Here is a 14500-nt window from a genome sequence, read left to right on the forward strand (position 1 = left end):
CCAACGGCTTGTGAGCTGCCTTTGGGGATATTTTATGACAAAAAAGAGGCCTACCTACAGTAGTTCTTGGCCTTGTCAACAAATATGGACTGTGTACACAAGAAGGCAGAACAGTGTAACTTCTTTACCTTATCATGGGCTTTGGCTACCTTTACCTGACACTATAACCAGCAATGACATCATTCTTTCTATAAATTTTTAGAGTACTGTTAAAAAGCAAAACAAAACAGAAAACAAAAGTATTTGTTGAGTTCATGAATGGATGGTCCAGAAAGAGAGGATTTGAACTAGAGTTCCAAAGCAAGAGAAGATTCTCTACCAGTCAGTCAAGGACTAAATTATTAGCACCCCAATTTACAAAATCTCTCTAAAATTCAATGGACAAGATTTATATAATTTGCAAAAAAGATAATTTATATAATTATCAAAGAGTTTTTTCAGAAGATACCATGTTCTTCTCAGAAGCCTCTAGGCTTCTTAGACTTTCTACTGAAAGTCCCAGATATTTGAGTAAAATTGCCCAGTACTACTGGTTCTGCAGACACAGAAATAAAAAGTAATTTTATCTGATAATGGGATCATAAAAGAAGACCATTCATATGTATGATAGTTGTTCTTTTTAACTATGGGCACTAGTAAGGAGTAGGGTGTGGATAGAATTTTTATCTCTCCAAGGGACATCAAGCATGAGACATAATTATGTATAGTCCCCCCTCAAACAGTGCTATTAAGTTAATATATTTATCCCTCATAGAGTGAGAAGGTGGTTTCTAAATTCTTTTCAAGGCACTGTTCCAGGTAGTCACTATCAGTGGATTGAAGTTGATATAAAAGAGGAAACCAACTTTCGTTTCTGGAGATACAGGTCTTCATTATTAAGTCATCATTATTCAAAGTCCCTTCAGTTATTTTATCGAGTTAGGGAAATAAAAGTTATCAAAAGACAAAATTATTTCCTCAAAGACTAACCTCTCATAGACTTAGCACCCCTCTCCCTTGCAAAAAATCCCTCTCCACTGACCAGATGTGCAAATACAATGTCAATCAATTGCAAATCATTACAGGCATGAAATCAGTAAAGGGATATCTGGCAACTTCTGGAATCAAATGCAAATCCCTTGGCAGATGAAAATCTAACAAAATTAAGTGATTTAACAATCTGAGGGAGAGACACTTACGGGAGATAATAGGATAATAACCTCAAAAAATGGTTTTCAAATCAAGAATTCTAGAGCAGGCTTTGGGGAAATGAATGAAGTTCATAAATATTTTTACAAGGATGATGCTTTAAAAAATCTGCAAAACTAAAATGTGAATTGCAGGATATCATATTACACTATCAAACAATTTTGTCAGAAAAAATTATGCCAGAAAACAACCTGATTTATTCCTTATTGATTCTTAGAACTTGTGCCCTTGCATATACATTGTTAAGTATAACATCACAATTTTAGTGTGTTTTCATTATTCATTGTTCAATTTAGTCTCCAGTTTGGATTGGTTCACTGTGTGACTTTTCTCCATTACTATTTACTCTCTTGTAGTTAGAAGCTTCTGTAAACAGTTTGAACTTGAACACTTGAACAGCCTGCCCCCTTCCCACACACACACTGATAATCCTCAACGAAAATGGTGCGTCTTCAGTACCTACGAGATCATAGTGGGCTCTATCTTTTTCCTTTCCTTAGCGATCAATGGCTATATGTATGGCAACCAGCCAGGCCTAAGCATGTGCAAAAAAGATAGAGTTTCCTGGCATATGATTGGAATGGGCACCGACACTGATATGCATGGAGTTTATTTTCAAGGGAACACCATCCACCTACGAGGGACTCATCGCGACACCCTAGCCCTGTTTCCGCATACCTCCACAACGGTGTTCATGCAGCCGGACCACGCAGGTAAACTTGGCAGGACCATCTCAGGTGACCAAACTCCTATCTTCAGGCATATACTCTAGAAGAAATTGGTTGAATTTGAGCATTCCAAGGCCTATAGCAGGACAAATAGCCTTGGTTCCAATCAGACAATCCCAACTATTTTATTCCAGACACACAATATAAAGAATAGAGAAGTATCTAAAATGGCACAAAGGAGAAATGGAAGTTCCCTAAAAGACCTTCTCACACAAATCTTAGGAGAGTGCTCTTAATTCATTCCCAGGAATGATTCAGCCCCAAGAAAGAGGATATTTCTTATTCCCTTTAAGCACCAACTTTTGCACCACACACGGACAGCCCATAGATGCTTTCTGGTTATGGACATGACCTAGTTTCCCTTCCCTAGAGACTGGTAGTAGCCTTTTGATAAGTTGTTTGGAGACTTCTCCATTTTCATTTTGTTGGGCACCTCTGGTTTCCCTAGAGGGTAAACTGTATTAAGCTGCATTGGGTCTGAAGTCCAGGGAGGACTCATTGAAGTGCCAGTACTCATTCCTTCTCTTAGAGATTTCCAAGCTAATTAGATAATTGGGAAATTTTTATAAAACATATGAAGCAATATGTGGCAGCATATGCTACCTGCCGCATGAAAAATAAGGATTCCAGATGTTATGGGCATTCAAAATATTTCTCCAACCCAACTTTTTTTTATTAGTCTTAAAAAGAAACTGTTATGGGCCATGTGGGTGACTCAGTTAAGCATCCAACTGTTGATTTTGGCTCAGGTCATGATCTCAGGGTTGTGAGATCCAGCCCTTTTCTTGAAAGGGAGTCAGCTTGAGATTCTCTCTCTCCCTCTCCCTCTGCCTCTCCCCTCACGTGCTCTCACTTGCTCTCTCTTTCCCACTCTCAAATAAATAAATCTTTAAAAAAAAGAAACCAATATTCTACCCAAGAGGAGTACTTACTTGCTGATTCTATATCCTTTATGAATTGATGTTTAATTCTCCACTTCACACTAGAAATGCAGTTTTGATGCCTCTCAGTGTCATCAGTTAAAAACTTAAGGCTTGGGCTTCAAACTGTGGAAGGAGCCTTGGTGTCTGTTGAAAGATGAATGGATAAAGACCAAAGAATGGTCTATGTATACAATGGAATATTACTCAGCCATTAGAAACGACAAATACCCACCACTTGCTTCAATGTGGATGGAACTGGAGGGTATTATGCTGAGTGAAATAAGTCAATCGGAAAAGGACAAACATTATACGGTCTCATTCATTTGGGGAATATAAAAAATAGTGAAAGGGAATAAAGGGGAAAGGAGAAAAATGAGTGGGAAATACCAGAAAGGGAGACAGAACATGAAAGACTCCTAACTCTGGGAAACGAACTAGGGGTGGTGGAAGGGGAGGTGGGGGGGGGGTGACTGGGTGATGGGCACTGAGGTGGGCACTTGACGGGATGAGCACTGGGTGTTATTCTATATGTTGGCAAATTGAACACCAATAAAAAATAAATTTATAAAAAAATTTTAAAAAATAAGGCTTGGGCTTCAAAACTTTTGTCCAAGAACTGCCTGAAACTAGGAGCTCCATTAACTCCTGCCTTATAGACTCTGAGCATTTAACCTTTCTACATTAGTATAATTGATCAATTATGAATCACCCTAACCAAGGTATGCCTTAAGCACAATGATTTTTTTTTTAATATGTTCTTCAAGACCAAAGATGGGAGAGAAGGGAAATAGCCAGTTTTAATCCATAGAAACAGGCATTCAAAGCTACAGTTGGCTGGAATAATTTTAGGAACATGGGTTAACTATTCCAGCACTTTGTGTATTACATATGTACCCTACAAGCTTCTAAGCTGCTTATGACAATGTTTACCAGTTTACATTTGGTGTTGAGTATAAATCTGTGACTGCTTAATAGCTTGGTCATTTTTTTAAAATTTATTATTTATTTATGATAGTCATACAGAGAGAGAGAGAGGCAGAGACATAGGCAGAGGGAGAAGCAGGCTCCATGCACCGGGAGCCTGATGTGGGATTCGATTCCGGGTCTCCAGGATCGCGCCCTGGGCCAAAGGCAGGCGCCAAACCGCTGCGCCACCCAGGGATCCCTAGCTTGGTCATTTTACCAATTCCTGTCCCATATCTATAGGCCAAAAAAAGTTCCCCAAATGTGAGTAGATCCTAGGCTTCAACTCAAATATTTTTCTTTGTTTTTGTTTTTTAACCACTTTATTAAATAGATAATTAATATATATTTGTTTTGAACATCTTTTCAGGTGTCTGTTGGCCATCTATACGTCTTCTTTGGAGAAATGTCTGTTTATATTTTCTGCCCATTCTTTAATTGGATTATTTATTTTTAGGGTATTGAGTTGTATCATTTCTTTATATATTGGATATGTCATTTGAAAATATCTTCTCCCAGGACAAACATTATATGGTTTCATTCATGAGGGGGGGGTATAAAAAATAGTGAATGCGATTAAAGGGGAAAGGAGAAAAAATGAGTGGGAAATACCAGAGAAGGTGACAGAACATGAAAGACTCCTAACTCTGGGAAATGAACAAGGGGTGGTGGAAAGGGAGATGGGTGGGTGGGGGATGGGCTGACTGGGTGCGGGACACTGAAGGGGGCACTGGACAGGATGAGCACTGGGTGTTATGCCGCATGTTGGCAAATTGAACTCCAATAAAAAAAATATACCAAAAAAAAAAGAAAATGTCTTCTCCCATTCAGTAGGTTTAGTATTATTGTTTTAGTTTTATTGTTTCTTTCACTGTGCAGAAACTTCATTTTGATGTAGTCTTGGTAGTTTGTTTTTGCTTTTATTTCCCTTGCCTCAGGAGACATATCTAGAAAAATGTTGCAATGGCTAATGTCAGAGATATGAACTGCCTGTGCTCTCTTCAAGGATTTTTATGGGTTTAGATCCTACATTTAGGTCTTTAATCCATTTTGAGTTTATTTTTGTGTATGGTATAAGAAAGTGGTCCAGTTTCATTCTTTTGTGTGTTGCTGTCCAATTTTCATAACACTATTTGTTGAAGAGACTGTCTCTTTCCCATTGCATAATCATTTCTCCTTTGTTGAAAATTGACTGACCATATAATTGTGGGTTTATTTCTGGGTTTTATGTTCTATTCCATTGATTGATGTATCTATTTTTATGCCAGTACTATACTGTTTTAGTTACTACTGCTTTGTAATATAACTTGAAATCTAGGATTGAGATGCCTTCAATTTTTTCTTTTCAAGATTGCTTTGGCTATTTGAGGTCTTTTGTGGTTTCATATAAATTTTAGGATTGTTTGTGCTAGTTCTGTGAAAAATGCTGTTGGTCTTTTGATACAGGTTGCATTAAATCTAGATTGCTTAGAGTGATATAGACCTTTCAACGATATTTGTTGTTCCAGCTTATGAGCATGGAATGTCTTTCCATTTCTTTGTATCATCTTGAATTTCTTTTATCAGTGTTTGATAGTTTTCAGAGTACAGGTATTTCACCTCTTTGGTTAAGTTTATTCCTAGATAATTTATTGTTTTTGGTGCATCTGTAAATGGGATTGTTTTCTTAATTTCCCTTTCTTCTGCTTCATTATTAGTGTATAGGAATGCAACAGATTTCTGTACATTGATGTTGCATCTTGAGACTTTACTGAATTCATTTATCAGTTCAAATAGTTTTTTGGTAGAATCTTAGGGTTTGCAAACCAAAACTACAATGAGATGTCACCTCACATCTATCAGAATGGCTAAAATAAAAAACATAAGAAACAAAAAGATTTGGCAAAGGTATGGAGAAAAAGGAACCTTAATGCACTGTTGGTGGGAATGCAAATTGGTGCAACCACTCTGGAAAACAGTATGGAGTTTCCTCAAAAAATTAAAAATAGAACTACCCTAAGATCCAGGAATTACACTACTGAGAATTTACCCCCCAAAATACAAAAACACAAATTCAAAGGGATACATACACCCCTATGTTTATAGCAGCATTATTTATAATATCCAAGATATGGAAGCAGCTCAAATGTGAATAAAGAAGATGTGGTAATATATACCATGGAATATTATTTAGCCACAAAAAGAATGAAATCTTGCCATTTACAACAACATGGACAGAGCTATAGAGAGCATAATGCCCAGTGAAATAAGTTAGTCAGAGAAAGATAAATACCATATGATTTCACTCATATGTAGAATTTAAGAAACAAAACAAATGAGCAAAGGAAAAAAAAAGGAAAGGATAACAAAAAAAAAAAAAAGAGAGAGAGAGAGAGAGAGAGAGAAATCAAGAAACAGATTCTTAGCTATAGGGCACAAACTGATGGTTACCAGGGGGATGAAAACAAACAAAGAAAAAAAGATAGAAAACAATAAGCAGATATTTATGCATAAAAAGAAAGAACAAATCGATGAGTTGGGAGTTAAGCATATATCAGTGAAGCCATCACCACAATCAAGGCCTTAAATTCCTCTTTGTTCTTAGAGAGGATAATTCCTTGGCTAGCAAAGAACACAATGAACACATGAATAACGGGCTGACTAGCAAACAACATACAGAGGGAGCTCTTTCCATGTCTGCCTTCAGAATGTCTACTGTGTGTTTTCACAAAGAGACTTCCCCGTGAGGGTCCTGGTCAGTGCTGAGGCAGCTAAAGTACCCACTGAACCAATGGGTTTTTGTCATTCTCAAAGGGTAATTTGGCAATATTTAGATATGCATAATATGATAAAAGCTATCACTGCGCATTGTAGATGATAATGAGAATAATCACTCCTTGCTTGTCTCTAAGAACAGAGTCTACGAAAGGGAGGATTTATTGACCCAGTAATTCCACTGTCAGTTAATAACTTCCAGTAATTTTATGTGATTTTTTTGGTGAGTTCAATTAAGATATAGCTACCTGATGCCAATCTAGAAAATTGCATCAGTTTATAAAAGTACATGATGTGATTGTGGGCATTGTATAGGGAAATCTAGTTGACTTTCTTTTTCTTCTCATCTGGTATAATGTAAACCTACCATTGGTAATGAGAACCTCCTTTGTTCCAAGGCTTAATAAAGTAATATGCCTGGCTTTAGTAATAATACCTTATGTGTATATTTCACTTTATATAGTTTATGAAATCCTTTAGGGCAAAACACATGGTTTCAGAAATGCGCCCTTATTTCAACTTTGTTTAGACTATTAATCTTACGGGTAATTAGTTCATTTTAAACTGGGCTGGGCTAAGATAATCATATGTATCAGTGATTTTCCAGGAGCAACTCTATTCTAACATGTGTGTACAATAGGGAAGACCCAGAAGAATTATTTCTTGGTAGCAACTTTGCAAGTTTTCATTTTCGATTACAGATGAATTTCAGGTGGTATTTTCTCCCCTGGTAAGTAAAAATATTCAAAGTAATTTATTCCTCTTGGATTCCAGCTTTAAAATACTATATAAACCTGGTATTTTAAAAATCCACCTTACCGGTTATTTATTTGGGAATAAAGTGCTATAGATTGCTAGCAAACCAAAACTACCAAAACTATTGAGTTCCGCACACAATGCCAAGTCATTCCTCTTTCAGGTATTTTCAGGGTGTTTTGTTACACCATGCACCACTTCGTGAGAGGCATGAATCAAATATATGAGGTCAACAGCTGTGGCAACAAGGACCCTTCTGAGCAGCCGTACGGGATGATAAGAACCTTTTACATCGCTGCTGAAGAGGTAGAATGGGATTATGCCCCTAACAAAAACTGGGAGTTCGAAAAGCAGCACTTGGACGCAGGAGGGGAAAGGTACCATGGGCCAAGCCACCAAGTCTCTTGGGTGGGATTGCACATGCTCTGTAGACTTTTGTCAAGTGTGAAAACCTAACATTGCCCTGGTTTTGTATGCACAATTTTGGCAGACAGAGACTGTTAGGATCAGCACCAAGAGATGAAGGAAGCTGCCCATCTGCATCTGAGAGGGGAATCTGAAGTCATTTGGGGGCACGCCAGGCAGGTTCAATGCATCCTCACCCGTAGGGTGGCAGGTTTCATGTATGGCTGTCCTGAGAATGTGTGTGTCTTTGAGCAAGCACCTAGCATGAAAGGATTAGGGAAAGAGGCAGATTCCGGTGACAGGGGGACTGTGAAGACAAAATGGTACAGAGGGAGGCAGAGATGAGGTGTTGCAGCGAGGTGAGCAGATGGGGTGCTGTAGATTGAGGACTGTAGGGAAAGAGCATCCATCCAGATGGAGGACAACCTAGGAGAGTGTAGGAGGCATTGTTTTGGCAGAGAATTGAGATGGAAAGAGCTGGTCTCTTTACTAGGCCCTGTACTCAGAAAGTCCCCAAGAGTGACCCTCCCATGAGAGTACTGTCAGCCAGTGCTAAGCACCAAAGAGTCAGCAAGGCTGGAGCCTGGTGCAGGTATGTGAGCACTGGTCCCACACCCATACCTCCCCTTCCACCTGCGTAAACTGGGGTAGAGTCTTACAGGTAGAGAGGCATCTGCCAGGGGCTGACCTATAGACTTCCTCCACTAAACAACAACATGCTGTGTGGATATTCCCCGTCCCCACATACAGACCAGGAGACTCAGGGCAGAGTTAAGGCTAACCACAAGTCATGGGCACTGGAATTGAATAGACCTCTTACAGGACAAATCTGTGTTCTCAACACCAAGACATGTTAATTTGTATGTCTTTGGTCCTCTTTGTTCTGTATTATCAGCTCCAGCCACCACCGCTGCCCCCATACTAATTCTCTCTGGCCGTATTCCACACAAATCCCCTATACTCAACTGTTCCTAATCTTCACATGTCTTTTTTTTTTTTTTTTTCTCATCTTAATTGTTGGCCTGTTTTGAGGGTGTAGACTCCTGGAAAAGGGTATAACAGCGTCACCTTATGGATAAATGAAGAAACAAAAATCATTCCTTCATTTTAAAAAGATTTGCCTCAGGGACAGGATGATTTAAAATTTATTCCATGCCCCACCAGTCCATTTATTAAACCAGACACTCCTCTTCTGCAAAAGCAGTGCTATTGATACAAACTAAAGACAGATACTGGGGCCATGGAAGATGAAATGAATACTAATTCAGCCTTTTCTAAAATGATTATTTTTACTACAATGCTGTTAGAACTAAAGAAATAATTGTGTAATAATCTTGTTCTATGCATATTCCTAGCTGTGAGAGTATAAGAAATGTAGCTATCATAACTTTTCTTGGAACTCAGTGTGATTTCTGTTTTCAGATCACCATCTCTCTAAGCTGGCAGGATGCTCTAGCCTCAGTCTTCTGGGACTGTTTCCCGGGTGAAACAGAGAGATAGAGGTGCTGGGGTGTTTGTACTCTACCCTGCCACTCTCGATATTGCCCATAAATAAATGAAAACAAAGTAAAATGAAAACGTGTTCACATATTCAAAGTACCACCAATCTGTAGATAAAAACTCAGTACAGATGAAGATGACCAGTCCTCCTACTGGCACATCTGTGGTACCTCTGCAGGTGGGAGCCCAGGGACAAATGCCCCTTCTGCTCCCAGTTGTTATGACTCTACCTTTTGAGACAAAGCTATGGCATGGGGCACATCTGATTTTCATTTTTTAAAAAAGATTTTATTTGTTTATTCATGAGAGACACAGAGAGAGGCAGAGACACCGGCAGAGGGAGAAGCAGGCTCCCTGTGGGAAGCCTGATAAGGGACTTGATCCCAGGACCCGAGGATCACAACCTGAGCAGAAGGCAGATGCTCAACCACTGAGCCACCCAAGTGTCCCACATCTGGTTTTCAAACTACCTGTTGGTATGGGTCATCTCTGAGATATTTATTGTCCCAATTAGCACAGACTCTCTGCCTCAACTTGGGATCCAGATACCCAGGGCTTTCCCAGAACACACTGAAAAGGCCTCAGGATCCCAGAAAAGCAACCAATGGGACCCATCAGCGCAATGCCAGGGTTTGTGCCAGGGAGAAAATTTGAAAACAGAGATAAATTAAGTTGCTCTAGGGAAATAAAGCTGTATTCTTAGTACTCCAGGGCTTGTGGACTGATATGCATTTAATTTAACCAACTTGGGATTTGAGACAACAACTGCCATGTATTGAGCAGCCACCATGCTCCGGGCATTCTGCTAGGGTCTTTAAGACTCTATCTGATAGTGACCCTCACAATACACTTGACCTATCTGGTAAGCCTTGACCCAGCAAATCACATGACATGCCATCACAAGATGGTGATAGAGCAAGCACTTACATGGTGCTCAGTATGTGTGTGGCACAGTGCTTTACTGATCTTAACCCATAGAATCTTTGCACCAATTTAGGGAGGCAGATACATTGTGATCACTCCACTTTGCAGAATAGGAAAGCTGATAAACAGTAAAGTGTGGTTCCAGAGGTGTTGGGGTCACTATTACACATGTTACTAGGACTATTTGAAAATGAAAGTAGAAGAAAAATCCTCTTCCCCTGGAGAGCATATGGTCTAGGTCAAAGATATACAGATGTTTGTTAGGCACCTATTGTGTGCTAGGCGTTGTACCAAGTGTTGGTAAAATGGTGCTAACAAGAGCAGGCAAGGCCCTTTTCCACAGAATTCATGGCTCATGGGGAAGACATTAGAACAAGCATATGAGCAAGGCCATCACCATGAGAGGGGAAATGCAGGGCCCAGAGGAAGTTCACAGCAGGTGTACATGGCCCCAGCTGGGGGAGAACTTCAGGAGGAGTACACCAGTATACCATCAGGGAAAGCTTCTTAAGAGAAAGTGCCCTTAGCACAGGGAATAACAATGCATGGAAAGCCTGGAGGTGGGGAGGGCATGTGGAGTTCAAGAGAGAATGTTTATATGACCAGAGTGCAGAGTGTATGGGTGCCAGTAATAGGAAACAAGGTTTGGGAGGTTGGCAGATGCAGATAGTGAAGGAGCGATAGATTTTTTTCCCATCTTTTTGTGGTCATCTGTCTTGGTGATGAATTAAATAGAGGTTGATCCTCATTATTTGCAGATTCCATGTTTGTGAATTTGCCTACTCACTGAAATTTGTTTGTAACACCAAAATCAATTTTTGTGGTCATTTACAGGAATGCATAAAGCAGCTGAGAATTTGTGTCACCCAATGCACACATTCCCAGCTGAGCTTAGACAAACAAGGCATCCTTGTCTTTTTTTTTTTAAGATTATTATTTTTTATCAATTTGAAAGAGAGAGAGAGAGCGTGAGTGGAGGGACACACAGAATCCCTCTGCCTTCTTGTTTCAGCTTTACTGTAAACAAACATCCTCTTTGTGGTCTATTTAGTGCCACTTGTGTGTGTGTGTGTGTGTGTGTGTGTGTGCTTTTTGTTGGTGACTTAACTGTCAAAATGCCCCCCAGAGTAGTGCTGCTTAGTGTTCTCAAGTGCAAGGAGGCTGTGATGTGACTTACAGAGGAAGTACATGTACTAGATAAGCTTCATTCAGGCATGAATTATAGTGCTATTGGCCATGACTTCAAAGTTAATGAATTAGCTATAGATATTGAATAAGATATCTTTAAACAGAAACATATATAAACCAAGGATATTTATCTGTCAATGAAAATATTGTGACTGGAGGTTTGAAGAAACTGGGGGGTTTTGAGGGTTAGGGGAGGTGAGTTTTCCTCTACCCTTCAAATTCTTTTGGTTGGTCTAAGAATAAAATTGATGTGAGAAAATCAAATTTGCTTACACAGGGAGAATCAACATAAACATGACAGGTTCCAAAGACAGGCAGAATGAGATATATATGTCATCCTGAACTAAGAAGGGGGAAGGAATCTGGGACTTCAAAGGAAAGGAAAACAATTCATAGGAAGATGAAAAAGAGTATATGTTAGGTAAACAGATGTTGGCTGGGCCACTCAGAAAAAATGGGACAGAGAGAAGAATTTTAACAGACTTCGCTAAATTCCTCACTATCTCCCACCCCTATTTTATAATATACTATAGTTACCCCTGGTAATAGTCCCTTCCTGGAGCAGGTCCTCTACCCAAACTCTTTTAGGCAGTTGAGGGAAGATCAAAGTTTATTCCTGAAACTTTTGGGTCTTGATTGTTTTCAGCTCAAAATGATCCACATGCCAAAGTGGCACATCTTGGGGCCATTCATTGTCAACATTTACAAAACCTAACCTTGTATTTCCCCTAGGAACAATGGTTCAGTATTCATTATTTCAGTGTTCGAGGTGACTTTCTAGAACATGACTCCTGTGAATAACAAGAATCAACTATGCCTATATTTGTATATGAGTATATGCACAATATACAACCCAGACTCTTTCTTGAGATCTTTAAAGTGGAAAAGTAGAACAAGGTATGGAATGATACATATGACATCTGAAAGAATTCAGGGTGGTAGAGTGTGAGTGTGTGCCTGTGTGCATGCACGTGCATGTGTGTGAGGTTAGTTGGTCCCAAGAAGCAATGTGCCATCTCATGGGAGTCTCTAAATAATGTTGGCCCCATTCAGCACCCAACAGGGCTTTGCAGTGAGGGTCCCCAAGAAGTAAGACCTGGGCCAGTGCTGGCCTGCCCCAGTCAGAACCCCCTGAGGTGCTTTCAAATGCAGATTCCCGGCCCCACTTCCAGAGAGCCTGGTGCAAAAGTCCAGCTCCACAGGGAGATCCTGATGGTGCCAGATTTGGGAAACACAGCTCTGGAGTACCTCGGAATCACTCCGAAGCACTAAAGTTTTCTCTATGTCCTGGCAACTTTAATTTCTGATGTTTCTGATTTACAGACATGGAGATATATTTATGAACCACACTGAAAACTGGATTGGCTCTCAGTACAAGAAGGTAGTTTACAGAGAATACACTGATGGAGAATTCGTGGAGATCAAGGCTCGACCACCACGAGAGAAGCACTTGGAACTCCTGGGTAGGGCACAGATTGCAGCCGTGCACTGCCAGCCCCAAGGGTGCATGAACATGTACACATATATTGTCACACTTACACCTAAGAAGAGGCAGCAGGGACAGAGTAGCCTGACTGCATTCATCCAAGTGTGACATCTTCCTGCCATCCCTTGTCAAGGGAGCATGCTGTGTGCTCAGCTCATTCAAACAACCAGATATTAGTCAACCAGATAACCAGATAACATGCAAACAGCAATCCATAACAGCAGGTTGTCTAACCAACGTCTGTTGCCCTGAAGTTCCTTTTCCCCCTCTGCTGAGCGAGAAATTTTAACTTGGAATAATTTGATGCCTCTGAAGGGCAGGCAAAGTATTTGCATAACTCCGTCAAGGTCCTGGATTATCCATGCACAGAGCCGTAAAAACACACCATAAAAATAATACAAGTAAAAGAGAAATCCCTTACAAGAGAAGAGCACTAAGGGTGGAAGGGGCATACACTGAGTACTGAGGGTGTAAGGCATTTGGGACCTCCTGAACTTGGCCTTCTCAGAATCTCCTGGGCCCGTCTGATGCCCTGGGCTGCCTGACCTGACGATCAGATAAGCTCCTCTGGCTTTCCTTCCCTGATTTCCCCTTGGGAGTAGCCAAATCTGATCTCATCCTGAAGATGAGATCTTTAGGCAGAGGGCTAATCTAGATGACTTTCTGAAATCCATTGCCTTTTTTTTTTTTCTGTCCTCATTTTTAAATGTACGAGGTGACTTATATAAGTAGTATGACTTTACACAGTCCTTCTTAATATTAAAGAAGGCACCAGGACAGCTAAGTTGACAAATTATTAAATGCCCCCATCCACCTTTCCTGCACCCTCACTGTCTATTAACACTGGCATGCAAGCTTGGATTGTGACATTTAGAGTCAGCCCCAGTGGGAACATTCCTTCTTTTCAGCTGTATATGTCAAGCAAGCTCCAGAAAAAAAGATATTGGTCCTGCCAACAGGGTGGATTGCCCCTCAAAAAGCCCAAATTTGCTGTTTAAAAACATGCATTCTTTTCTAGCTTTATCATTAAAAACAAAATAGTAGGGTTTTTTTTTAGACACTTCCTGGATCATACTAAATATTTTCTTCCAATGATAAAAATAGTCCAACAAATTTTAGATTCATTTAGGACTTTAGTGGTCTTCTCAGAAAAACAATTATTTTTTTATTTTTATTTTTTTATAAATTTATTTTTTATTGGTGTTCAATTTGCCAACATATAGAATAACACCCAGTGCTCATCCCTCAAGTGCCCACCTCAGTGCCCATCACCCAGTCACCCCCACCCCCCGCCCACCTCCCCTTCCACCACCCCTAGTTCATTTCCCAGAGTTAGGATTCTTTCATGTTCTGTCTCCCTTTCTGATATTTCCCACTCATATAGAAAAACAATTATAACCATAGTTTGATTCAGTGAAGAGTGGATGGGTGTAGTCAGACCACCTACTGTGAGTCTATCTCCCTATGAATGTAAAATGCTGTGAATACCCAAGAATGCAAATAAATCCCGAGGGACCATAAGATCAGGTCTGAGGAGATTCCAAAATGGGAGCCTGCTTCCATCCTCCTTGAAACAATGCTGCATGAAGACCTGTGTATATGGTACTCTGTCAGTGTGGTACTCTGTGTATATGGTGCTCTGTCAATCTGAGCTAACTGTATTTGTGCCACTCCTGATGCACTGA

General features: G+C 40.1%; 1 protein-coding gene across 1 annotated transcript in view; it reads left to right on the forward strand.

Moving 5' to 3' along the window:
• HEPHL1 (hephaestin like 1) overlaps nt 1-14500 on the forward strand; it is a 91949-nt gene that overhangs the window by 40201 nt on the left and 37248 nt on the right. Inside the window, exons 11-13 of the mRNA XM_041730146.1 lie at nt 1689-1901; nt 7476-7689; nt 12653-12792. Coding sequence (XP_041586080.1) covers nt 1689-1901; nt 7476-7689; nt 12653-12792 — 567 coding nt within the window. The remainder of the gene's footprint in view (nt 1-1688; nt 1902-7475; nt 7690-12652; nt 12793-14500) is intronic.

This window comes from Vulpes lagopus, chromosome 15 (assembly GCF_018345385.1).
Source record: "Vulpes lagopus strain Blue_001 chromosome 15, ASM1834538v1, whole genome shotgun sequence".
Classification (NCBI taxonomy): Eukaryota; Metazoa; Chordata; class Mammalia; order Carnivora; family Canidae; genus Vulpes; species Vulpes lagopus.